This window comes from Salmo trutta, chromosome 6 (genome assembly GCF_901001165.1).
Source record: "Salmo trutta chromosome 6, fSalTru1.1, whole genome shotgun sequence".
Lineage (NCBI taxonomy): Eukaryota > Metazoa > Chordata > Actinopteri > Salmoniformes > Salmonidae > Salmo > Salmo trutta.
Window position 1 is genome coordinate 51,201,253 of NC_042962.1, and position 25,362 is coordinate 51,226,614.

Here is a 25,362-nt window from a genome sequence, read left to right on the forward strand (position 1 = left end):
TGGGTAGTACCAGTAGATATATATCCTGGTTGTATGGTAAATGGATTAGAATGGGTAGTGACAGTAGATATACATCCTGGTTGTATGGTAAATGGATTAGAATGGGTAGTGCCTGTAGATATATATCCTGGTTGTATGAAAAATGGATTAGCATGGGTAGTCCCAGTAGATATATATCCTGGTTGTATGATAAATGGATTAGAATGGGTAGTGCCAGTAGATATATATCCTGGTTGTATGGTAAATGGATTAGAATGGGTAGTACCAGTAGATATACATCCTGGTTGTATGGTAAAAGGATTAGAATGGGTAGTGCCTGTAGATATATATCCTGGTTGTATGATAAATGGATTAGAATGGGTAGTGCCAGTAGATATATATCCTGGTTGTATGATAAATGGATTAGAATGGGTAGTGCCAGTAGATATATATCCTGGTTGTATGATAAATGGATTAGAATGGGTAGTGCCTGTAGATATATATCCTGGTTGTATGGTAAATGGATTAGAATGTGTAGTGCCAGTAGATATATATCCTGGATGTATGATAAATGGATTAGAATGGGTAGTGCCAGTAAATATATATCCTGGTTGTATGGTAAATGGATTAGAATGGGTAGTGCCTGTAGATATACATCCTGGTTGTCATCAGAGTCATCTGCACAACGTTTACTGAATCAAGCTCATGAATCAAAGTCTGTTCGTCTGGGAGAGAGTCGATCAAAGCTGTTGCAAGTTCAACCGGTATTGGTGATGGCATGAGCTGGTACCTGCTGAACTCTGGACAGGCTCCTAAACTCCTCATCTATACAGTAAAAACCCTTCAGTCTGGAACACCATCTTGATTCAGTGGCAGTAGATCAGGTACTGAGTACACTCTTACTATCACTGATGTCCAAGCTGAAGATGCAGGAGATTACAATGGTATGGGTGTAAATGGAGGCACAGAGACTGTACTGCTGTACATTAGAACCTACTGCAGGTGTTGAGGAGCAACAGACTATGACATGAAACACTGGTTCACTGAACATACAACTCAGGTCCTGGTTATATGACATCTCCAAGCATAAATAACCACTATTTTACCACCATACAGAACATCTGGTTACAACTCACAAATGAATCTCAAACACACCACATAGTTTAGTCATGATCAAAACCAACAGATATATCCTATAACCCTCCCATGTCTATAATGGTCAGATGATGTGGTTCTGGTCCTGTCCCCAGATATTCACTGTCCCCACTACCCACTACCCACACTCCCTCCCTCACCCTCCCTCACCCCCTACCAACCTTCTAATGTCCATGTTGTTACAGAGCAGTTTAGTCTTTGTTTAACAACCACAAGTTCACAGATATTCACTTATATTTATTTTATAATACAAATCAGGGACACCTTGTTCGACATTAAAACAAAGCATTTTATTTTGTTAACATTTCCAATCTAAAAGCAAAAGCAATAAAACACAGGTACAGATTTAAAGACGCAGAGACCCAGATTGATGACCAGAGCTGAAGCTCTAGATAGATATTTAGAATGATAGAATGACAGATAGGTAGGTGTTCTCTGTGTACAGGGTGTCTACTGGGAGCAGTGGTGTGGCTCCAGTGTGTGAGTGACGGGGGTCTGGTCCTTTAGGGTGGCCTCACAGGTGACTGAGCCAGCCTTCCAACACTGGTCAGTGGGGAGGGTGAGGCTGCTGCTCCAGCTGTAGTGACCGTCCTTCTCCAGGACCTCCAGGCTCTGGCTGCCCTGCAATGCCCCCCCGACCCCCAGCCTCCAACCCAGCTTCCAGCCCTCCGGGAAGCCCTTGTGGGCCAGGCACGCTAGGACCACATTGCCCTGGCCCTGCTCCTCACTGGAGGGGAGTAGGACAGTCAGGGAGGGACGTACCACACCCACTAGGAGAGAGAGGATGAGGGGGAAAGGAGAGATGACATGTAAGGGTTAAACTGGACAAGAACCTTGAAGAACTTTCAACAACTTTAATATGAAGAAACAAATCTGATACTGTATAAAATAAAATTGTGTCTGTGAAAATGGCAGGTTGTTTATATATATTCTACAGACTCTTTCACTTCCCTCCAATAACATCTATGAAGCGTGACCACACACTACAGTCAGTGATGTGTTAAATTACAGTATAGATATTAAATTTACATGCTTACAATATAAAATGCTTAATAATCCTGCTAAACTGGTTCAGTGTTTTTAAAGACATCAAACACTAAAACTATTGTTACAGAGTTTGGTAGATTATGTTTTTGTCCTTGAATGATCATCAGCGCATATGGAAACATTGCAAATAATCTGAAATAAATAAATTAAACTTCCAAATCTACAAATTTTTCTTAATTATCACTTTTTGGGACTTAATAAATGTTAAAATAAATCTATTATAATAATGAATAATCTCTTGTACTTACAGTCAACGATGAGTTTGGTGCCTCCACCAAAAGTCCACCACAGTGATACAGACTCATTGAACGGACGTACAAAAACCTCCTGCACTTTACACACACCAGTAACTCTCTACACAACACACATTCAACCCTACTACTGATTGTCTGTCAACAACACCATATACAGGTGAAAAAACACACACACATATGCAGATTATTTCATCCTTGACTATAAAATATAAATGTTGGAGATATCAAATACATCTGACAAATGTTAAATACTAAATTCTTCCACAGATTTAGGTAAGATATTGTATTCAATGTTTAAGATTATAGTGTTTATGTCATTGCATTAACAGTTTCATCATCTGTCCTGAGTTAGGGTATTTCCATAGAGGAGGTGATTTGCATTGGCAGCTCAGGCTTCAGTGCTCTGGAAGTGTTTATAGCCCTGTGAGTTTCAGACTGGAGGACTGAGATCTGTCCATCAGCACAACAGAAACCAGGACAACCATGACTCTGATAAGCATCTTCATCTGGACACTGATATGCTGCTGCCTCAAAGGTCTGTTGTTTATAACTCTTACTATGGAAAATGACATATTGTTGAGTACCTTCTATAATCTTTGAAATGGCTCTCAATTAATAAATGTACCTGGATTCAATATTATGAAATATAAATGATTTCTTATTTATACTCGTTGATTAATTAATATTTTTCCTCTTCAGGATCCAGAGGTCAGGTGACTGTGACTCAGCCTCCTGTAGTGACATTTTCTCCAGGAGACCCCGTCACTCTGACCTGTACAACCAACCCTAAAGTGTACAAATGGGATGATGGAGATGAGGGTGCTTTCTGGTATCAACAGAGACCTGGAGAAGCTCCCAAACTCCTGATAAAATACGCAAAGAAACTGCTAGATGGGATTCCTGCTAGATTCAGTGGCAGTGGGTCTGAGAGGGACTTCACTCTGACCATCAGTGGAGTCCAGGCTGAAGATGCAGCAGTTTACTACTGTCAGAGTTACCACTATCTCAATAGTAAAAATATCTTCACACAGTGATTTAGAGCCGTACAAAAACCTCCAGTACAAAATGACACACATCACTGGTCCACTGAACACAGAACTAAGGGTCTTGTTATACGACATCACCAAGTATAACCTCTTTACTAACTCAAAGAAATAATGGTTACAAACTAGTTTCATAACCCTCCCAACCTCCCATGTCTACAAATATCCTCCTTATCAGAAATATACAGGTGAAATAGTCCTATTGAGGATAAATAATCCATATCATGTCAACATAAAATCATGTGTGAAGCAAAAAGGTTGGTGTGCCTCAATGCTTGGTTGACCAACCAGACACACACAGCTGGCCAACACTTCCGTGGAGCAGTATTGGGTGTGTAAGTGCATGCTTGTGTTTGACTGAGAGAGAGCCCTGTGAAACAGAAACTTAGATTTGCATAGCCCCGATCCCAGAATAGAACAGTCCCCAGATGTTCCCCCATCCTTAACACGACACCAACGATAGACCAGAGGAGGTCAAAGATCAAAGTCAGAGGTTAGATGTCAGTCACAGGTCATTTTATAGGTCACTGCACTAATCTTGTGTGGTGTGCACAGGAAGAGATTGGACACAGGTCATCAGCCAGACTGGTAAAGGTCAAAGATTAAAAAGTCAGAGGTCAGTTCAACCCCAACATGCCACCAGACTGCCTGTCACTTTATTGTAGTCAGCTTTGAGTTTTCTTGCCAAAGAGACTAGTTGACAAGAGCACCATTTTCTAAGGTCAAATTTTACATCCCTAGTGCCCACTAGAATGGCATGAGGAAGTATTAGATAACTAGTGATCTACATCTGAAGAATCATCATGAATTCATCAGGAATCAGCACTGAGCAAGATGGAAGTCCTTCATCCCAGTCTGGAATACCTCCAGGGTCACTGACAGGTCAGCCAGTGGCAAAGGTCAACAGTTTCAGAGTCATATGCTCAGAAACACACACAACCTCCAAATGCCTCTACCAGTACCTGTCCTGTACCGCACTGGGGCATCTCCCAGACATCAGTAAGAGGACAACATTCACCTCCAGAGTGATATGTCTGACCTTGCAAGGTCATAGGTCAGATATGAAAGGTTGCACCTTGCCTCTATGCCAGTAAGTTTAGGGCATTACAGCACATTACCATTCCTTATATCACTGGAGTCTAAAGCGATGTATTTTCTCTGTATCCCGTAACTAGGAGATCTGTCACAATGTTATTTTCATTCAGAAAAGCTTCATAGTGGTTATGAAGATGGGCAAACATTGTTGTCGTCGCGCCATGTTGAACTTGTTGATTTTCGGCTGTGTAGCCTACACAAACACAAATCAAACCAAAATGTTATCGTCAATTAAACAAGCAATAAATCAAGCGTGAAACAAGCGTCACTACAGACCCAGGTTCAATCCCAGGCTGTGTCACAACCGACCGGGAGTCCCGTAGGGCGGCGCACAATTGGCCAAGTGTCTTCCAGGTTAGGGGAGGGTTTGGCCTGGGGGGGCTTTACTTGGCTCCTCTCGCGCTCTAGCGACTCCTTGTGGCAGGATGGGCGCCTGCAGGCTGACTTCGTCGTCAGTTGAACGGTGTTTCCGCCAACACATTGGTTAAGCTGGCGGTTGTTAAGGAGTGTGGTTTGTAGGGTCATGTTTCGGAGGACGCATGACTCGAACTTCGCCTCTCCCGAGCCCGTTGGGGAGTTGCAGCGATGAGACAAGATCGAGATTGGATATGATTAAATTGGGGACAAAAAGCGGGGCAACATTTTTTTAAATACTGGTACAATATTTTGTTTGGTTAAAGTTTGTCGTATTATCCGTGCTCGGCTACAAGATTCTGGGCATATGGTTCCAGTAGAAGAGAAAGAGCGAGTGGGAGGAGTGTGATTAAGATACAATTAATCAGAAAACTCTTGTTGCCACCAGTTTTTTTACATCAAGTTATAATTTATATTCATAGGATTCATACAATACATTTATAGATATATTTTTTAAACCCCCACTCCCCACCGGCAATCTGATAGCATGTCAAATAAACGTTACAAAGTAAGTCTACTGAACAATACATCATATAGCCTCATATATAGTAACAAATCACCGATACACATTCATGGACGTAAGGCTCGTTGGTTAAGGGTTCAGAAATATCCCCTGCTGCTTTTTTCCATGTGTCCAGTGGACACCTCGGCCCTATGGATCCTGGCCGTGGAGAGCTCCATAAGTACAATTTCCTTAAATGTGAGCAGCCATTGTTACAATGGTAACTGATGATGTGAAATCCACCTTTGTACAATAATTTTCTTAGCAACTGTGGTTCCTGCCAACCACACTCTCTATTGGTGTTCTGACAAGTGCCAATCAGAGTCATCACAAAGCAACATCCCTATTGGATCTAATGGCAGTATTTTATCTAAGTACAGAGATGACATTGTTGACTTTCCCCCAGAATGCAACCACCCCTGGGCATTTCCACAGCACATGCTGAAAAGTACCGAGATCCCCTGTGGAGCAGAACTCACAATGGTGATGGACTAATACCCATGTGATGTCTTTGAGGTGTTAGATCTGTTCTACGGCAAATGTTTTAATGAATTGGTGATTGGGGTATCTAGATGATCCAAATATATTTTTCCATACTGTCTCCCAATTTATTTGTCCGTCAGAAAGTCTAAAATCATTTTCCAATACAGTGGACAGACATAATGGTTTTTGGCTGCAAGAATTATTTGACTATAGATATCAGAAACAACTCCTTTTGAGGGGCGCCTGTCTGTTGGAAGTTTGACCAATGGGTGTACTGCTAATTCTGCTCCCCAGGGGACCCCATAGGCTGGCGTGGATAGGCGTAGTTGAAGGTAAAGAAGAAATGAAGAACCTGGGACATTAAAACACTGGTGGATTTCCTGAAAACTGAGGAGTCCATTCACATTGAATATGTCTTTGAAAGTATAAATACACTTCTTAGACCAAGAATCTGATGTAAATGGTTTCTTACACACTAAGCATTCTATTTAAGATTAGATCTCATATGCTTCTCTGTAGCTTTCCACACATTTACTGAGTATGCTATATTGGGTCCAAACAATAAGTCCACCTGATGCTTTTGTTGTCTGTGGTGCTGCATATTTAATCTGTGGTCTCTGTGGTATAAATTATTGGAGACAGGTGCAGGAATATGTAATAGGGGTTTTTAATACTCCACCGAAAAATACAACATGCCATGAAAAGGCACGGGGACGAAGCCCAAAACAAACACATATACAAAAACACAGGGATGTAACCCGAACAAAAGAGCGAGTTTAAACCTCTAATAAATACAGGGGAAGAGTCCCGTAATAACAAGTGCACACAGCACAAAAGCCAAAACACATGTTCTCACAAGACAACGGTGAACAGAGGGCACATATATACCATACTAATCAGGGAAGTTGGAATCAGGTGTGCGTAATGAGACAGTTCAGTGATTCCTAGAGGCCGGTGACGTAGACCTCGGGAGCCAGTGCACAGAATGAGCAACAGTACCGGGGAAATTCGTGACAGTCTCTTTCTCCCCCAAATGAACTTCTTTATGACAGAGTCAAGTTTAGACCAATAGTCTATAGGAGGAAGCAGTGGTAACATGGAACTCATAAAATTGATACAAGGGAGGACATTCATTTGAATATTTGAGATTCTAGCATGCAAAGAAGTGGCCATAGCAGACCATCTTTTTATGTCTTTTTTGATCTTCTCAAAGGTTTCTAAGTAGTTCTTCCTGAATGTAGTGTCAATAGATTGGGATATGGTAATGCCTAAGTAGGTGGTTTGTTTCTTCCCTGGTATCATGGGTGGTAGTTGAACACTTCCCATAGATGAGTTAAGAGGAAGTAGAGCTGATTTAGACCAGTTGATCTTGTAACCAGACCATGAGCTGAATGCTGTGAAAATAAACAATATTGGCTGGAGGGATATTTGTGCGCTTGTAACGTAAAACAGTATGTCATCTGAATACAGAGAAATTGCTTGTTCAGTTTATTAGATGTTTATATGTGAGGATGCAAAATGTTTATGTATGCTTTGTGGTACGGTTCAAGAGAGAGAGCAAATAGCAAAGGGGATGCGGGACAAACTTATTTACATCCTGGTTGTATGGTAAATGGATTAGAATGGGTAGTGCCTGTAGATATATATCCTGGTTGTATGATAAATGGATTAGAATGGGTAGTGCCTGTAGATATATATCCTGGTTGTATGATAAATGGATTAGAATGGGTAGTCCCAATAGATAAACATCCTGATTGTTTGGTAAATGGATTAGCATGAGTAGTCCCAATAGATAAACATCCTGGTTGTATGGTAAAGGGATTAGCATGGGTAGTCCCAGTAGATATATATCCTGGTTGTATGATAAATGGATTTGCATGGGTAGTGCCAGTAGATAAACATCCTGGTTGTATGATAAATGGATTAGCATGGGTAGTGCCAGTAGATATATATCCTGGTTGTATGGTAAATGGATTAGCATGGGTAGTCCCAGTAGATATATATCCTGGTTGTATGATAAATGGATTAGAATGGGTAGCGCCTGTAGATATATATCCTGGTTGTATGGTAAATGGATTAGAATGGGTAGTACCAGTAGATATATATCCTGGTTGTATGATAAATGGATTAGAATGGGTAGTCCCAGTAGATAAACATCCTGGTTGTATGGTAAATGGATTAGAATGGGTAGTGCCAGTAGATATATATCCTGGTTGTATGAAAAATGGATCAGAATGTGTAGTGTCTGTAGATATATATCCTGGTTGTATGGTAAATGGATTAGAATGGGTAGTGCCTGTAGATATGTTTTCTGGTTGTATGGTAAATGGATTCGAATGGGTAGTGTCTGTAGATATATATCCTGGTTGTATGATAAATGGATTAGAATGGGTAGTGCCTGTATATATATATATCCTGGTTGTATGGTAAATGGATTAGAATGGCTAGTCCCAGTAGATAAACTTCCTGGATGTATGGTAAATGGATTAGAATGGGTAGTGCCAGTAGATATATATCCTGGTTTTATGGTAAATGGATTAGAATGGCTAGTCCCAGTAGATAAACTTCCTGGATGTATGGTAAATGGATTAGAATGGGTAGTGCCAGTAGATATATATCCTGGTTGTATGATAAATGGATTAGAATGGGTAGTCCCAGTACATAAACATCCTGGTTGTATGGTAAATGGATTAGAAAGGGTAGTGCCTGTAGATATATATCCTGGTAGTATGGTAAATGGATTTGAATGGGTATTCCCAGTAGATATGTATCCTGGTTGTATGATAAATGGATTAGAATGGGTAGTGCCAGTAGATATATATCCTGGTTGTATGGTAAATGGATTAGAATGTGTAGTTCCTGTAAATATATGTCCTGGTTGTATGATAAATGGATCAGAATGGGTAGTCCCAGTAGATATATATCCTGGTTGTATGGTAAATGGATTAGAATGTGTGGTGCCTGTAGATATATATCCTGGTTGTATGATAAATGGATTAGAATGTGTAGTCCCAGTATATATACATCCTGGTTGTATGGTAAATGGATTTCAATGGGTAGTCCCAGTAGAAAAACATCCTGGTTGTATGGTAAATGGATTAGAATGGGTAGTGGCTGTAGATATATATCCTGGTTGTATGAAAAATGGATCAGAATGTGTAGTGTCTGTAGATATATATCCTGGTTGTATGGTAAATGGATTCGAATGGGTAGTGTCTGTAGATATATATCCTGGATGTATTATAAATGGATTAGAATGGGTAGTGCCTGTATATATATATATATCCTGGTTGTATGGTAAATGGATTAGAATGGCTAGTCCCAGTAGATAAACTTCCTGGATGTATGGTAAATGGATTAGAATGGGTAGTGCCAGTAGATATATATCCTGGTTGTATGATAAATGGATTAGAATGGGTAGTGCCTGTATATATATATATCCTGGTTGTATGGTAAATGGATTAGAATGGCTAGTCCCAGTAGATAAACTTCCTGGATGTATGGTAAATGGATTAGAATGGGTAGTGCCAGTAGATATATATCCTGGTTGTATGATAAATGGATTAGAATGGGTAGTGCCTGTAGATATACATCCTGGTTGAATGGTAAATGGATTAGAATGGGTAGTGTCTGTAGATATATATCCTGGTTGTATGGTAAATGGATTTGAATGGGTAGATCCTGTAGATATACATCCTGGTTGTATGGTAAATGGATTAGAATGGGTAGTGCCTGTAGATATACATCCTGGTTGTATGGTAAATGGATTAGAACGGGTAGTGCCAGTAGATATACATCCTGGTTGTATGGTAAATGGATTAGAATGGGTAGTGTCTGTAGATATATATCCTGGTTGTATGGTAAATGGATTAGAATGGGTAGCGCCAGTAGATATATATCCTGGATGTATGATAAATGGATTAGAATGGGTACTGCCAGTAAATATATATCCTGGTTGTATGGTAAATGGATTAGAATGGGTAGTGTCAGTAGATATATATCCTGGTTGTATGGTAAATGGATTAGAATGGGTAGTGCCTGTAGATATACATCCTGGTTGTATGATAAATGGATTAGCACCGGTAGTCCCAGTAGATATATATCCTGGTTGTATGATAAATGGATTAGAATGGGTAGTCCCAGTAGATATACATCCTGGTTGTATGATAAATGGATTAGAATGGGTAGTGCCAGTAGATATATATCCTGTTTGTATGGTAAATGGATTAGAATGGGTAGTGCCAGTAGATATATATCCTGGATGTATGATAAATGGATTAGAATGGGTAGTGCCAGTAAATATATATCCTGGTTGTATGGTAAATGGATTAGAATGGGTAGTGTCAGTAGATATAAATCCTGGTTGTATGGTAAATGGATTAGAATGGGTAGTGCCTGTAGATATAACAGAAGAAAGATTCACATACATGGTGCAAATCATTTGTATATATCTTGCCCCGAAAACGAAATGTTCAAGAACAACCCATAAATATTCCCACTCTAAGCGGTCAAAGGCTTTCTCTGCATCTGCACACAGTCCCGTGTGTGGCTCAGTTGGTAGAGCATGGTGTTTGCAATGCCAGGGTTGTGAGTTTGATCCCCACGGGGGACAAATGCAGAGAAAAAAATGTATGAAATGTATGCATTCACTACTGTAAGTTGCTCTGGAAAAGAACGTCTGATAAATGACTAAAATGCAAAAAATGATAATACAGCACACAGTGTATGCAGACTGGAAGCCTCAGCAACCACATGAAACATGCAGCTTATGTTATCGGCTGCCTGACTACCCTTAATAAACCCTGGTTGTTCAGGACGTATGATCTTGTTAATAACTTTCTCCAGGCGCATGGCTAGAACTTTGGCATACATCTTCATTTCTGTTCAGATTAAACTGATTGGCTGAACATTTGCACAGTTTGTGAGGTCTTTTCCTTTCTTTAGGGGTTAGGGATATAATAGCTGTATTGATGTCTCTGTGGAATTGTCTTTTTTCAATAGCAATGTTAAGCGATTCAAGAATAACTGGTCCTAGGTCATCCCAAAAGTTGAGAATGAGTTCAGGAGGTATTCCATCAATACCAGGCCCTTTATCTTTCTTCATATTTAAAAGAGCAGCTTTCAGTTCAGATAAAGTGTCAGGTTCCTCTAATACAACTGTTTCTTCTTTAGACAGTTTGGGCAACGTAAGGTTCTCCAGGAACTGCGGACAAGCAGAAGTATCAAAGCTATATGAGGTACTGATTGAATCTGAATAATATGCTCTAAAAGTTGTATTTATTTCTGTAGGATCAGATATCAGTCCCTTAGTGGAGGATCTGATCAACTGTATTGATGATCTTGTTTCAGCATGTTTAAACTGCAGTGTCAGTAAGTGACTAGGCCTACTCCCTTGAAATAGTATTTTTGTTGCACCTATCTAGATATGAATGTCAAAAAGCGATAAAAGTGCTTGGAGGCCCAGTCTGTAATTCCACCAACAGCTGACCCTGAAACTGTTTGACTAATAACTCTTTATTTTCTGTCTGAACCATACACTTAGATAGATCACATCGTTATTGTATCTGTCCCATTATAGTGTCTGTGAGAGCATAGGCAGTGCCATTGAGGCCATCTTCATTTTGAAGTAGTCCATTTTCTTCTTCTACTACTTTTACTGGTAAACAAACTGACAGGGTGCAAACTGTCACCTAGACTGTGTTGTTTGAACAGCTTTTAGAGCCAAGGTTGGTGATTTACTGCCCCCTGCTGTAATGTAATGTTTCCTCATGAGTATAATTCATCGGCTGATCCCTCCTGATGACCTGGATGGAATTATGTGATCATTCCTTAACCCACAGGAAGTACCACTCAGTTGACTACTTCAAAATGGTGGAATACCTCAAAGGCAATGTCCATGCAAAAACAGTTACATCCATCTTAGGCCTCGATCATTCTTTATGGCCTGAACTGAACTTCAGCATGACGCCATTTTAGCAAAAAGTCTAGAATAGCCAGTATAGAATAGCAATACACTAGTATTGAATGAATACACTTACATGTAACTAAATTCTATGGTCAATTACAGGTCTTCCCACAGATTTAGGTCAGCTATATTCTTCCGTGTTTAAGATTATAGTGTTTATGTCATTGCATTAACAGTATCATCATCTGTCTTGAGGTAGGGTATTTCCATAGAGGAGGTGATTTGCATTGGCAGCTCAGGCTTCAGTGCTCTGGGAGTGTTTATAGCCCTGTGAGTTTCAGACTGGAGGACTGAGATCTGTCCATCAACACAACAGAAACCAGGACAACCATGACTCTGATCACCATCTTCATCTGGACACTGGTCTTTTGCTGCCTCAAAGGTCTGGGACATTTAACAACCTTTGGAAATATTAATCATTAGATTAGATAGCATCTTTGATATCAATCCCACTGTATCAATATCAGAACCTGCATTACTTTTACATTGTAAAATATTCAACCTTATCTGGAATATGTGACTTATTGTTTGTCTTCAGGATCCAGCAGCCAGTATATTGTGACTCAACCTCGTGAAGTTTCATTTTCTCCAGGAGACACCATCACTCTGACCTGTACAACCAATCCTTCAGTTACAATATATTCAGATGGAGGTTGTCGCAGAGCATGGTATCAGCAGAGAAAAGGAGAAGCTCCTACACTGTTGATATACACAGGGCCTCCAGCTTGATTCAGTGGTAGAGGAGGTGACCTGACCATCAGTGGAGCTCAAACAAAAGATGCAGCAGTTTACATCTGTCAGAGTTACCACAGTGGTCCAGTGTTCACACTGTGATTTAGAGTCATACATAAACCTCCCTCAGTCAGACTGCAGCTGGGACCTACTGCAGGTGTTGAGGGACAACAGACTATGACATCGAAAGCTGGTCCACTGAACACAGACTTAGACAATCCCACACCAGGACAATGTTACTCTGTTTACTCATGACAGGATCATAGTTCACCAAACCACCTCCTCTACACAACCATAACCATAACTTCACCTCCATATAGAAACCACCACTTTACTACCACACCATGGACCTTCACCTCTGGAATGTTCAGATAGAAATTCTGTCAAATAGAACATGGAGTGTTAGCTCTATTCATTGTATTTCTATCTGTAACGTTTCAAACGCTTTACCTCATTGAATGCAGCCCTGAATTGCATGGTCATGGTGGGATGGTTTTGCTTCTCCCAAAATAGAGCAGAAAGAGACAGACAGAGAGAGAGACAGATAGAAATTCATTGTGTAACAGACATCATTATCTGTCAAAAAGAACATTGAGTGTTAAAGTCTTTAATCTTCTAAATGGCTTCTCCCAGAATAGAGACGTTCTGTCCCCAGGGGGGGGTGTGTGTGTGTGTGTGTGTGTGTGTGTGTGTGTGTGTGTGTGTGTGTGTGTGTGTGTGTGTGTGTGTGTGTGTGTGTGTGTGTGTGTGTGTGTGTGTGTGTGTGTGTGTGTGTGTGTGAGAAGAGAGAGAGAGAGAGAGAGAGAGAGAGACTACAGACCGCATGAGCTGTAGTTTACTCACATTTGGAGGAGAAATATTGGAATGACTGGAATTCTGAAATAATTTGGTTTTTAATGTAAAGATATAGTTAAATAATATTATTACCTGTAGTAGAAAGCAATGGGTTAGAAGAAGCCTACATAACCAACCCATAAAGTAAAGTTTAACATCCATATATGGCCAGCTATGTAAACTTTAACATTGATTTATTCTGTAATAGATGTGGTTTAATTGGTAACATACATTTTTGTCTTCTTCTAATGCCTCTTAAGGGGAAAGTCATCTAAAAGTAACTGAATGTAATCAGATTACATTACTGAGTTTGGGTAATCAAAACTTATGTTACTGATTACAATTTTGGACAGGTAATTATTAACTGTTAGAAAGTAACCTACCCAACCTTGGATAAGATATCCTCTCTAGGGTCGGCGGGACGAAATCCTCCCACCTACGTAACAGCCAGTGGAATCCTGTGGCGCGTTATTCAAATACCTTAGAAATGCTATTACTTCAATTTCTCAAACATATGACTATTTTCCACCATTTTAAAGACAAGACTCTCGTTAATCTAACCACACTGTCCGATTTCAAAAAGGCTTTACAACGAAAGCAAAACATTAGATTATGTCAGCAGAGTACCCAGCCAGAAATAATCAGACACCCATTTTTCAAGCTAGCATATAATGTCTCAAAAACCCAAACCACAGCTAAATGCAGCACTAACCTTTGATGATCTTCATCAGATGACACACCTAGGACATTATGTTATACAATGCATGCATGTTTTGTTCAATCAAGTTCATATTTATATCAAAAACCAGCTTTTTACATTAGCATGTGACGTTCAGAACTAGCATACCCCCCGCAAACTTCCGGTGAATTTACTAAAAATGTACTAAATTACTCACGATAAACGTTCACAAAAAGCATAACAATTATTTTAAGAATTATAGATACAGAACTCCTCTATGCACTCGATATGTCCGATTTTAAAATAGCTTTTCGGTGAAAGCACATTTTGCAATATTCTGAGTAGATAGCCCGGCATCACAGGGCTAGCTATTTAGACACCCAGCAAGTTTAGCACTCACCAAAGTCAGATTTACAATAAGAAAAATGTTATTACCTTTCCTGTTCTTCGTCAGAATGCACTCCCAGGACTTCTACTTCAATAACAAATGTTGGTTTGGTCCCAAATAATCCATAGTTATATCCAAATATCCTCTGTTTTGTTCGTGCGTTCAAGACACTATCCGAATGGTAAAGAAGGGTGACGAGCACGACGCATTTCGAGACAAAAAAATTCTAAATATTCCATTACCGTACTTCGAAGCATGTCAACCGCTGTTTAAAATCAATTTTTATGCTATTTTTCTCGTAAAAAAGCGATAATATTCCGACCGGGAAATCGTTTTTTAATACAAAGAGAGCGAAAGTAAAAGCATGGGATCCCCTCATGCACGAGCCTCAGTCTGATGGCCCTCTGATAGAGCACTTGCCAAAAGCGCTAATGTGTTTCAGCCTGGGGCTGGAATTACATCATTCAGCTTTTTCCCGCCTTCTGAGAGCCTATGGGAACTGTAGGAAGTGTCACGTAACAGCAGAGATCCCCTGTTTTGGATAGAGATGATCAAGGAGGGCAAGAAATGATCAGACAGGCCACTTCCTGTAAGGAATCTTCTAAGGTTTTTGCCTGCCATATGAGTTCTGTTATACTCACAGACACCATTCAAACAGTTTTAGAAACTTTAGAGTGTTCTATCCAAAGCCAATAATTATATGCATATTCTAGTTACTGGGCAGGAGTAGTAACCAGATTAAATCGGGTACGTTTTTTATCCGGCCGTTTAAATACTGCCCCCTATCCCCAACAGGATATTGTGTAAAATAATGAATTTGAAGAATGTATCTGCACTGTATTTTTGTTAACTAGTCAGACATTTTTATAGGAATTGATTGCATTAATTGTTCAAATTAACTGCCAATATGCCCACATTCCATTTAAACAATGCAGCCAATCCACAGCAATACACTGTCTGAAATCAGTCGACGATAGGACTTAGACAAGTTGTAAATGCAGGAAGTACTGATATTGTGTCGTATAATGGGCTCCCTGTGGCTCAGTTGGTAGAGCATGGTGTTTGCAATGGTGTTTGCAACACCAGGTTTGTGGGTTTGATTCTCACAACCCAGTACATAAAAAAAATAATGATATGTATGCATTCACTACTGTAAGTCGCTCTGGATACGAGCGTCTGCTAAATTACTAAAATGGGTCCCACCTCATCATGTCACACCACCATCCTCAGATAGGATATAAACACATCATAAGCCAAGGCAAAGAAAATTAGAATTGCAGGAAACTAGGAACTAGTAAACAGCCTCATTGGAAAATGTGTACAATAGCATGAGATTAGCTATAAAAACCACTCATTTTTCTCTCTGCCCCATGGCAAATGTGGTAGCATAATTATAAGATTATGTTATGTTTGCACCAAATGGTTGTTTTATGAACTAGAGTAAGGGCTTGGGATGGCAACTGTTAACGAGATGCTTTCCACTCTAGCTTCCTGTAGTTAGTCTGGGTTTTGAGAAGGAGACGAGGAGAGAGGACAAGAGGAATATGCAATTGAGATCTTCCCTACGCAGAAACTGTTTTTCCCCATCTAGAGTCCACTATCATTCTCTATGGTCTGAACTGAACTTCAGCATGACACCACCTTACCACAAGAGAGCGCCATCAACCTGCAAATATCAGAGCCATTGATAAACAGGTACCATAACATTTTGTGAAGTCTTCGATTCAGGCTATTAGCATTTGAGGTATGGCATAACAGTGGGAGGTTCATCCTGAAATCAAATGGATTTTGGACTCAGTTTTACATAAGACTGTAGGTATATGTAGGTATGTAGGTATAATATAATAATGTCTGACAAACGTTGATTTTGGGGTTGTGCCTATGTCTCTATAGTTATCATCCTTTGATTGAAATTCCCCTTAGGATGGAATGACTCACGGCTAACAGCAAAATAACAGATATGAGAGTTATAAGTCACTCTCTTACTCTCTGTCTTTCTCTCTATGTGTCTCCTTCTCTCTCCTTCTCTTTCTCTGTTTCACACACCCAGCAGCCTATAGAGTGGTGTTTTGTATAGCTGTTGAGATCTCACTGGTCCAGACACTTTACAACTTCAGTGTTAGTAGCATTGGGTCCAGTCTGCTCACTCCTCTCAGAGCCACAGATTTTGATGATGAAAACGATGAAGATGAAATCACTGATTCCACTGCTGATAACGCCGGGGTTCCTGACTCAGGGTGAGAACGTCTCTGACCTTTCTGAAAGGTCGTATTCAGACAGCTTCTAGTTTGCCACTGTTTGTACAAGTTTTCGATGCCTTTAGTTGGATTATTGTGACTAATCAAATATAATTATCCACTATTTTATTTCAGAGTCATCTGCAAATTGTTTCCTGAATCAAGCTGACGAATCAAAGTCTGTCAGTCTGGGAAGACTGTGTCTCTCAGTGCTACAGGAGGTTCAGGTATTGATGATGACATGAGCTGGTACCTGCTGAACCCTGGACAGGCTCCTAAGCTCATCTATACAGTAAAAACCCTTCAGTCTGGAACACCATCTAGATTCAGTGGCAGTAGATCAGGTACTGAGTACACTCTTACTATCACTGATGTCCAAGCTGAAGATGCAGGGGATTACTATGGTATGGGTGTATATGGAGGCACAGTGATTTATAGTTGTACAAAAACCTCCTTCAGTCAGACTGCACAGAGACTGTACTGCTGTACATTAGAGCCTACCGCAGGTGTTGAGGAGCAACAGACTATGACATGAAACACTGGTTCACTGAACACAACTCAGGTCCTGGTTATATGACATCACTAAGCATAAATAACCACTACTTTAACAACATACAGAACATCTGGTTACAACTCACAAATGAATCTCAAACACACCACATAGTTTAGTCATGATCAAAACCAACAGATATATCCTATAACCCTCCCATGTCTATAATGGTCAGATGATGTGGTTCTGGTCCTGTCCCCAGATATTCACTGTCCCAAGGTGTTCTACCCACTACCCACCCTCCCTCACCCTCCCTCACCCCTACCAACCTTCTAATGTCCATGTTGTTACAGAGCAGTTTAGGCCAATTTTAACAACCACAAGTCCACAGATATTCACTTCTATTAATTTTCATAATAAAAATCAGGGACGCCTTATTCGACATTAAAACAAAGCATTTTATTTTGTTAACATTTCCAATCTAAAAGCCAAAGCAATAAAACACAGGTACATATTTAAAGACGCAGAGTCCCAGATTGATGACCAGAGCTGAAGCTCTAGATAGATATTTAGAATGATAGAATGACAGATAGGTAGGTGTTCTCTGTGTACAGGGTGTCTACTGGGAACAGTGGTGTGGCTCCAGTGTGTGAGTGATGGGGGTCTGGTCCTTTAGGGTGGCCTCACAGGTGACTGAGCCAGCCTTCCTCCACTGGTCAGTGGGGAGGGTGAGGCTGCTGCTCCAGCTGTAGTGACCGTCCTTCTCCAGGACCTCCAGGCTCTGGCTGCCCTGCAAGGCCCCCCCGGCCCCCAGCCTCCAACCCAGCTTCCAGCCCTCCGGGAAGCCCTTGTTGGCCAGGCACGCTAGGACCACATTCCCCTGGTCCTGCTCCTCACTGGAGGGGAGTAGGACGGTCAGGGAGGGACGTACCACACCCACTAGGAGAGAGAGGATGAGGGGGAAAGGAGAGATGACATGTAAGGGTTAAACTGGACAAGAACCTTGAAGAACTTTCAACAACTTTAATATGAAGAAACAAATCTGATACTGTATAAAATAAAATTGTGTCTGTGAAAATGGCAGGTTGTTTATATATATTCTACAGACTCTTTCACTTCCCTCCAATAACATCTATGAAGCGTGACCACACACTACAGTCAGTGATGTGTTAAATTACAGTATAGATATTAAACTTACATGCTTACAATATAACATGTTTAATAATGCTGCTAAACTGGTTTAGTGTTTTTAAAAACATCAAACACTAAAACTATTGTTACAGAGTTTGGTAGATTACGTTTTTGTCCTTGAATGATCATCAGCGCATATGGAAACATTGCAAATAATCTGAAATAAATAAATTAAACTTCCAAATCTACACATTTTTCTTAATTATCACTTTTTGGGACTTAATAAATGTTAAAATAAATCTATTATAATAATGATGACTCTCTTGTACTTACAGTCAACGATGAGTTTGGTGCCTCCACCAAAAGTCCACCACAGTGATACAGACTCATTGAACGGGCGTACAAAAACCTCCTGCACTTTACACACACCAGTAACTCTCTACACAACACACATTCAACCCTACCACTGATTGTCTGTCAACAACACCATGTGCAGGTGAAAAAACACACACACACATATATACAGATTATTTCACTCTTGACTATAACATATAAATGTTGGAGATATCAAATGTATCTGACAAATGTTAAATACTAAATTCTTCCACAGATTTAGGTAAGATATTGTATTCAATGTTTAAGATTATAGTGTTTATGTCAATGCATTAACAGTTTCATCATCTGTCCTGAGGTAGGGTATTTCCATAGAGGAGGTGATTTGCATTGGCAGCTCAGGCTTCAGTGCTCTAGGAGTGTTTATAGTCCTGTGAGTTTCAGACTGCAGGACTGAGATCTGTCCATCAACACAACAGAAACCAGGACAACCATGACTCTGATCACCATCTTCATCTGGACACTGATCTGCTGCTGCCTCAAAGGTATGTTGTTTTATAACTCTTACTATGGAAAAAGGACATGTTGAGTACCTTCTATAATCATTGAAATGGCTCTCAATTAATAAATGTCCATGGATATAATATGATGAAATATAAATTCTGTTATTTATACTTGTTGATTAATTAATATTTTTCCTCTTCAGGATCCAGAGGTCAGGTGACTGTGACTCAGCCTCCTGTAGTGACATTTTCTCCAGGAGACCCCGTCACTCTGACCTGTACAACCAACCCTAAAGTGTACACAGACAGTGATGGAGATGAATATGTGTTCTGGTATCAACAGAGACCTGGAGAAGCTCCCAAACTCCTGATAAAATACGCAAAGACACTGCTAGATGGGATTCCTGCTAGATTCAGTGGCAGTGGGTCTGAGAGGGACTTCACTCTGACCATCAGTGGAGTCCAGGCTGAAGATGCAGCAGTTTACTACTGTCAGAGTTACCACTATCTCAACAGTAAATATATCTTCACACAGTGATTTAGAGCCGTACAAAAACCTCTTGCATGAAATGACACACATCACTGGTCCTCTGAACACAGAACTAAGGGTCTTGTTATACGACATCACCAAGTATAACCTCTTTACTAACTCAAAGAAATAATGGTTACAAACTAGTTTCATAACCCTCCCAACCTCCCATGTCTACAAATATCCTCCTTATCAGAAAGATACAGGTGAAATAGTCCTATTGAGGATGAATAATCCATATCATGTCAACATAAAATCATGTGTGAAGCAAAAAGGTTGGTGTGCCTCAATGCTTGGTTGACCAACCAGACACACACAGCTGGCCAACACTTCCGTGGAGCAGTATTGGGTGTGTAAGTGCATGACTGTGTGTGACTGAGAGAGAGCCCTGTGAAACAGAAACTTAGATTTGCATGGCCCCTCTCCCAGAATAGAGAAGTCCCCAGATGTTCTCCCATCCTTAACACGACACCAGCGCTAGACCAGAGGAGGTCAAAGATCAAAGTCAGATGTTAGATGTCAGTCACAGGTCATTTGATAGGTCACTGCACTAATCTTGTGTGGTGTGGACAGGAAGAGGTTGGACACAGGTCATCAGCCAGACTGGTAAAGGTCAAAGATTAAAAAGTCAGAGGTCAGTTCCCAGGGAAGAGAGTCAGTTCAACCCCAACATGCCACCAGACTGCCTGTCATTTTTTTCTAGTCAGCTTTTTGTTTTCTTGCCAAAGAGACTAGTTGACAAGAGCACCATTTTCTAAGGTTAAATTTTACATCCCTAGTGCCCACTAGAATGGCATGAGGAAGTATTAGATAACTAGTGATCTACATCTGAAGAATCATCATGAATTCATCAGGAATCAGCACTGAGCCAGATTCATCATGATTCAACACTGAGCCAGTTTCATTATGAATCTGTCAGGAATCAGCACTGAGCCAGATGGAAGTCCTTCATCCCAGTCTAGAATACCTCCAGGGTCACTGACAGGTCAGCCAGTGGCAAAGGTCAACAGTTTCAGAGTCACATGCTCAAAAACACACACAACCTCCTAATGCCTCCACCAGTACCTGTCCTGTACCGCACAGGGGCATCTCCCAGACCTAACCCTGAGTAAACTAGACATCAGTCAGAGGACAACATTCACCTCCAGGTGATATGTCTGAGCTAGCAAGGTCATAGGTCAGATATGAAAGGTTGCACCTTGCCTCTATGCCAGTAAGTTTAGGGCAGTACAGCACATTACCATTCCTTATATCACTGGAGTCTGAAGCGATGTATTAACTCTGTATCCCGTAACTAGGAGATCTGTCACAATGTTATTTTCATTCTGAAAAGCTTCATAGGTGTTATGAAGATGGGCAAATATTGTTGTCTTGGCGCCATGTTGAACTTGTTGATTTTCGGCTGTGTAGCCTACACAAACACAAATCAAACCAAAATGTTATCATCAAGTAAACAAGCGATAAATCAAGCGTGAAACAAGCGCCACTACAGACCCAGGTTCGATCCCAGGCTGTGTCACAACCGACCGGGAGTCCCATAGAGCGGCACACAATTTGTCAAGTGTCTTCCAGGTTAGGGGAGGGTTTGGCCGGGGGGGCTTTACTTGGCTCCTCTCGCGCTCTAGCGACTCCTTGTGGCAGGATGGGCGCCTGCAGGCTGACTTCGTCGTCAGTTGAACGGTGTTTCCGCCAACACATTGGTTAAGCTGGCGGTTGTTAAGGAGTGTGTTTTGTAGGGTCATGTTTCGGAGGACGCATGACTCGAACAAGATCGAGATTGGATATGATGAAATTGGAGAGAAAAAGCGGGGGCAACATTTTTTACAATACTGGTACAATATTTTGTTTGGTTAAAGTTTGTCGTATTATCCGTGCTCGGCTACAAGCTGCTGGGCATATGGTTCCAAGAGAAGAGAAAGAGCGAGTGGGAGGAGTGTGATTAAGATACAACCAATCAGAAAACTCTTGTTGCCACCTGTTTTTTTACATCAAGTTATTATTTCATTTCATAGGATTCATACAATACATTTATAGATATATATTTTTTATCAGAAACAACTCCTTTTGAGGGGCGTCTGTCCGTTGGAAGTTTGACCAATGGGTGTACTGTTGGTTCTTCTCCCCAGGGGACCCCATAGGCTGGCGTGGATAGGCGGAGTTGAAGGTAAAGAAGAAATTATGAACCTGGGACATTAAAACACTGGTGGATTTCCTGGAAACTGAGGAGTCAATTCACATTGAATATGTCTTTGAAAGTATAAACACCCTTCTTAGACCAAGAATCTGATATAAATGGTTTCTTACACACTAAGCATTCCATTTAAGATTAGATCTCATATGCTTCTCTGTAGCTTTCCACACATTTACTGAGTATGCTATAATGGGTCCAAACAAGTCCACCTGATGCTTTTGTTGTCTGTGGTGTTGCATATTTAATCTGTGGTCTCTGTGGTATAAATTATTGGAGACAGGTGCAGGAATATGTAATAGGGGTTTTTAATACTCCACCGAAAAATATAACATGCCATGAAAAGGCACGGGGACGAAGCCCAAAACAAACACATATACAAAAACACAGGGATGTAACCCAAACAAAAGAGCGAGTTTAAACCTCTAATAAATACAGGGGAAGAGTCCCGTAATAACAAGTACACACAGCACGAAAGCCAAAACACATGTACTCACAAGACCAATGGGAACAATAACCCACAAGACAATGGTGAACAGAGGGCACATATATACCATACTAATCAGGGGAATTGGAATCAGGTGTGCGTAATGAGACAGTTCAGTGATTCCTAGAGGCCGGTGACGTAGACCTCGGGAGCTGGTGCACAGAATGAGCAACAGTACCGGGGAAATTCGTGACAGTCTCTTTCTCCCCCAAATGAACTTCTTTATGACACAGTCAAGTTTAGACCAATAGTATACAGGAGGAAGCAGTGGTAACATGGAACTCATAAAATTGATACAAGGGAGGACATTCATTTGAATAATTGAGATTCTAGTATGCAAAGAAGTGACCATAGCAGACCATCTTTTTATGGCTTTTATGATCTTCTCAAAGGTTTCTAAGTAGTTCTTCCTGAATGTAGTGTCAATAGATTGGGATATGGTAATGCCTAAGTAGGTGGTTTGTTTCTTCCCTGGAATCATGGGTGGTAGTTGAACGCTTCTCATAGCTGAGTTAAGAGGAAGTATAGCTGATTTAGACCAGTTGATCTTGTAACCAGACCATGAGCTGAATGCTGTGAAAATATACATTATTGGCTGGAGGGATATTTGAGCACTTGCCACATAGAACAGTATGTCATCTGAATACAGAGATATTGCTTGTTCAGTTTATTTGATTTTGATATGTGAGGAAGCAGAATTTTTACGTATGCTTTGTGGAAGTGGTTCAAGAGAGAGAGAGCAAATAGCAAAGAGGATGCGGGGCAAACTTGCTTACATCCTGGTTGTATGTTAAATGGGTTAGAATGGGTAGTGCCAGTAGATATATATCCTGGTTGTATGATAAATGGATTAGAATGGGTAGTGCCAGTAGATATATATCCTGGTTGTATGGTAAATGAATTAGAATGGGTAGTGCCTGTAGATATACATCCTGGTTGTATGATAAATGGATTAGCATGGGTAGTCCCAGTAGATATATATCCTGGTTGTATGATAAATGGATTAGAATGGGTAGTGCCAGTAGATATATATCCTGGTTGTATGGTAAATGGATTAGAATGGGTAGTGCCAGTAGATATATATCCTGGATGTATGATAAATGGATTAGAATGGGTAGTGCCAGTAAATATATATCCTGGTTGTATGGTAAATGGATTAGAATGGGTAGTGCCTGTAGATATATATCCTGGTTGTATGGTAAATGGATTAGAATGGGTAGTGTCAGTAGATATACATCCTGGTTGTATGGTAAATGGATTAGAATGGGTAGTGCCTGTAGATATAACAGAAGAAAGATTCACATACATGGTGCGAATCATTTGTATATATTTTGCCCCGAAAACGAAATGTTCAAGAACAACCCATAAATATTCCCACTCTAAGCGGTCAAAGGCTTTCTCTGCATCTGCACACAGTCCCGTGTGTGGCTCAGTTGGTAGAGCATGGTGTTTGCAATGCCAGAGTTGTGAGTTCAATCCCCACGGGGGACAAATGCGGAGAAAAAAATGTATGAAATGTATGCATTCACTACTGTAAGTTGCTCTGGAAAAGAGCGTCTGCTAAATGACTAAAATGTAAAAAATGATAATACAGCACACAGTGTATGCAGACTGGAAGCCTCAGCAACCACATGAAACATGCAGCTTATGTTATCGGCTGCCTGACTACCCTTAATAAACCCTGTTTGTTCAAGACGTATGATCTTGTTAATAACTTTCTCTAGGCGCATGGCTAGAACTTTGGCATACATCTTCATTTCTGTTCAGATTAAACTGATTGACTGAACATTTTGACAGTTTGTGAGGTCTTTTCCTTTCTTTAGGGGTTAGGGATATAATATCTGTATTGATGTCTCTGGGGAATTGTCTTTTTTCAATAGCAATGTTAAGCGATTCAAGAATAACTTGTCCTAGGTCATCCCAAAAGTAGAGAATGAGTTCAGGAGGTATTCCATCAATACCAGGCCCTTTATCTTTCTTCATATTTAAAAGAGCAGCTTTCAGTTCAGATAAAGTGTTGGGTTCCTCTAATAAAACTGTTTCTTCTTTAGAGAGTTTGGGCAACGTAAGGTTCTCCGGGAACTGTGGACAAGCAGAAGTATCAAAGCTATATGAGGAACTGAATGAATCTGAATAATATGCTCTAAAAGTTGTATTTATTTCTGTAGGATCAGATATCAGTCCCTTATCAGAGGATCTGATCAACTGTATTGATGATCTTGTTTCAGCATGTTTAAACTGCAGTGCCAGTAAGTGACTAGGCCTACTCCCTTGAAATAGTATTTTTGTCTCACCTATCTAGATATGAATGTCAAAAAGCGATAAAACAGCTTGCAGGCCCAGTCTGTAATTCCACCAACAACTGACCCTGTCTGAACCATAAGCTTAGATAGATCACATCGTTATTGTATCTGTCCCATTATAGTGTCTGTGAGAGCACAGGCAGTGCCATTGAGGCCATCTCCATTTTGAAGTATTCCAATTTCTTCTTCTACTACTTTTACTGGTAAACAAACAAACTTCAGTGTTATCATTGTTGTGTCCAGTCTGTTATCTTCTCAGAGCCACAGATGATGATGATGATGAAGATGATATCACTGATTCCACTGCTGATTACGCTGGGGTTCCTGACTCAGGGAGAGAAACTCTCAGCATCTCTCCCTGTGGTCTACTGGTTTTAACAGGTTTTAATGGGCTTGTACATGTTTGGACATCGAAAACATTTTCAATGCCTTTTAAGTTGATTTTGAAGACTATTCAAAGCTAATTTCCCCGTTTCAATTTCAGAGTCATCTGCACAACGTGTCCTGAATCAAGCTGATGAATCAAAGTCTGTTCATCTGGGAGAGACTGTGTCTATCAAAGCTGTTGTATGTTCAACCGGTATTGGTGAT

General features: G+C 40.5%; 3 gene segments (V, D, J or C); 1 reads left to right on the top strand and 2 right to left on the bottom strand.

Moving 5' to 3' along the window:
* Positions 1–1,399: 1,399 nt before the first annotated feature.
* On the bottom strand, positions 1,400–4,464 carry LOC115195148 (Ig lambda-2 chain C region-like). The segment is given in 3 exon segments: positions 1,400–1,904; positions 2,430–2,535; positions 4,441–4,464. Coding segments are annotated over 3 exon segments (450 nt in total).
* Positions 4,465–17,734: 13,270 nt separating this feature from the next.
* On the bottom strand, positions 17,735–19,256 carry LOC115195149 (Ig lambda-2 chain C region-like). The segment is given in 3 exon segments: positions 17,735–18,236; positions 18,762–18,867; positions 19,245–19,256. Coding segments are annotated over 3 exon segments (438 nt in total).
* LOC115196200 (Ig kappa chain V-III region VH-like) lies at positions 19,038–20,067 on the top strand. The segment is given in 2 exon segments: positions 19,038–19,306; positions 19,468–20,067. Coding segments are annotated over 2 exon segments (387 nt in total).
* The last annotated feature ends 5,295 nt before the right edge of the window (positions 20,068–25,362 follow it).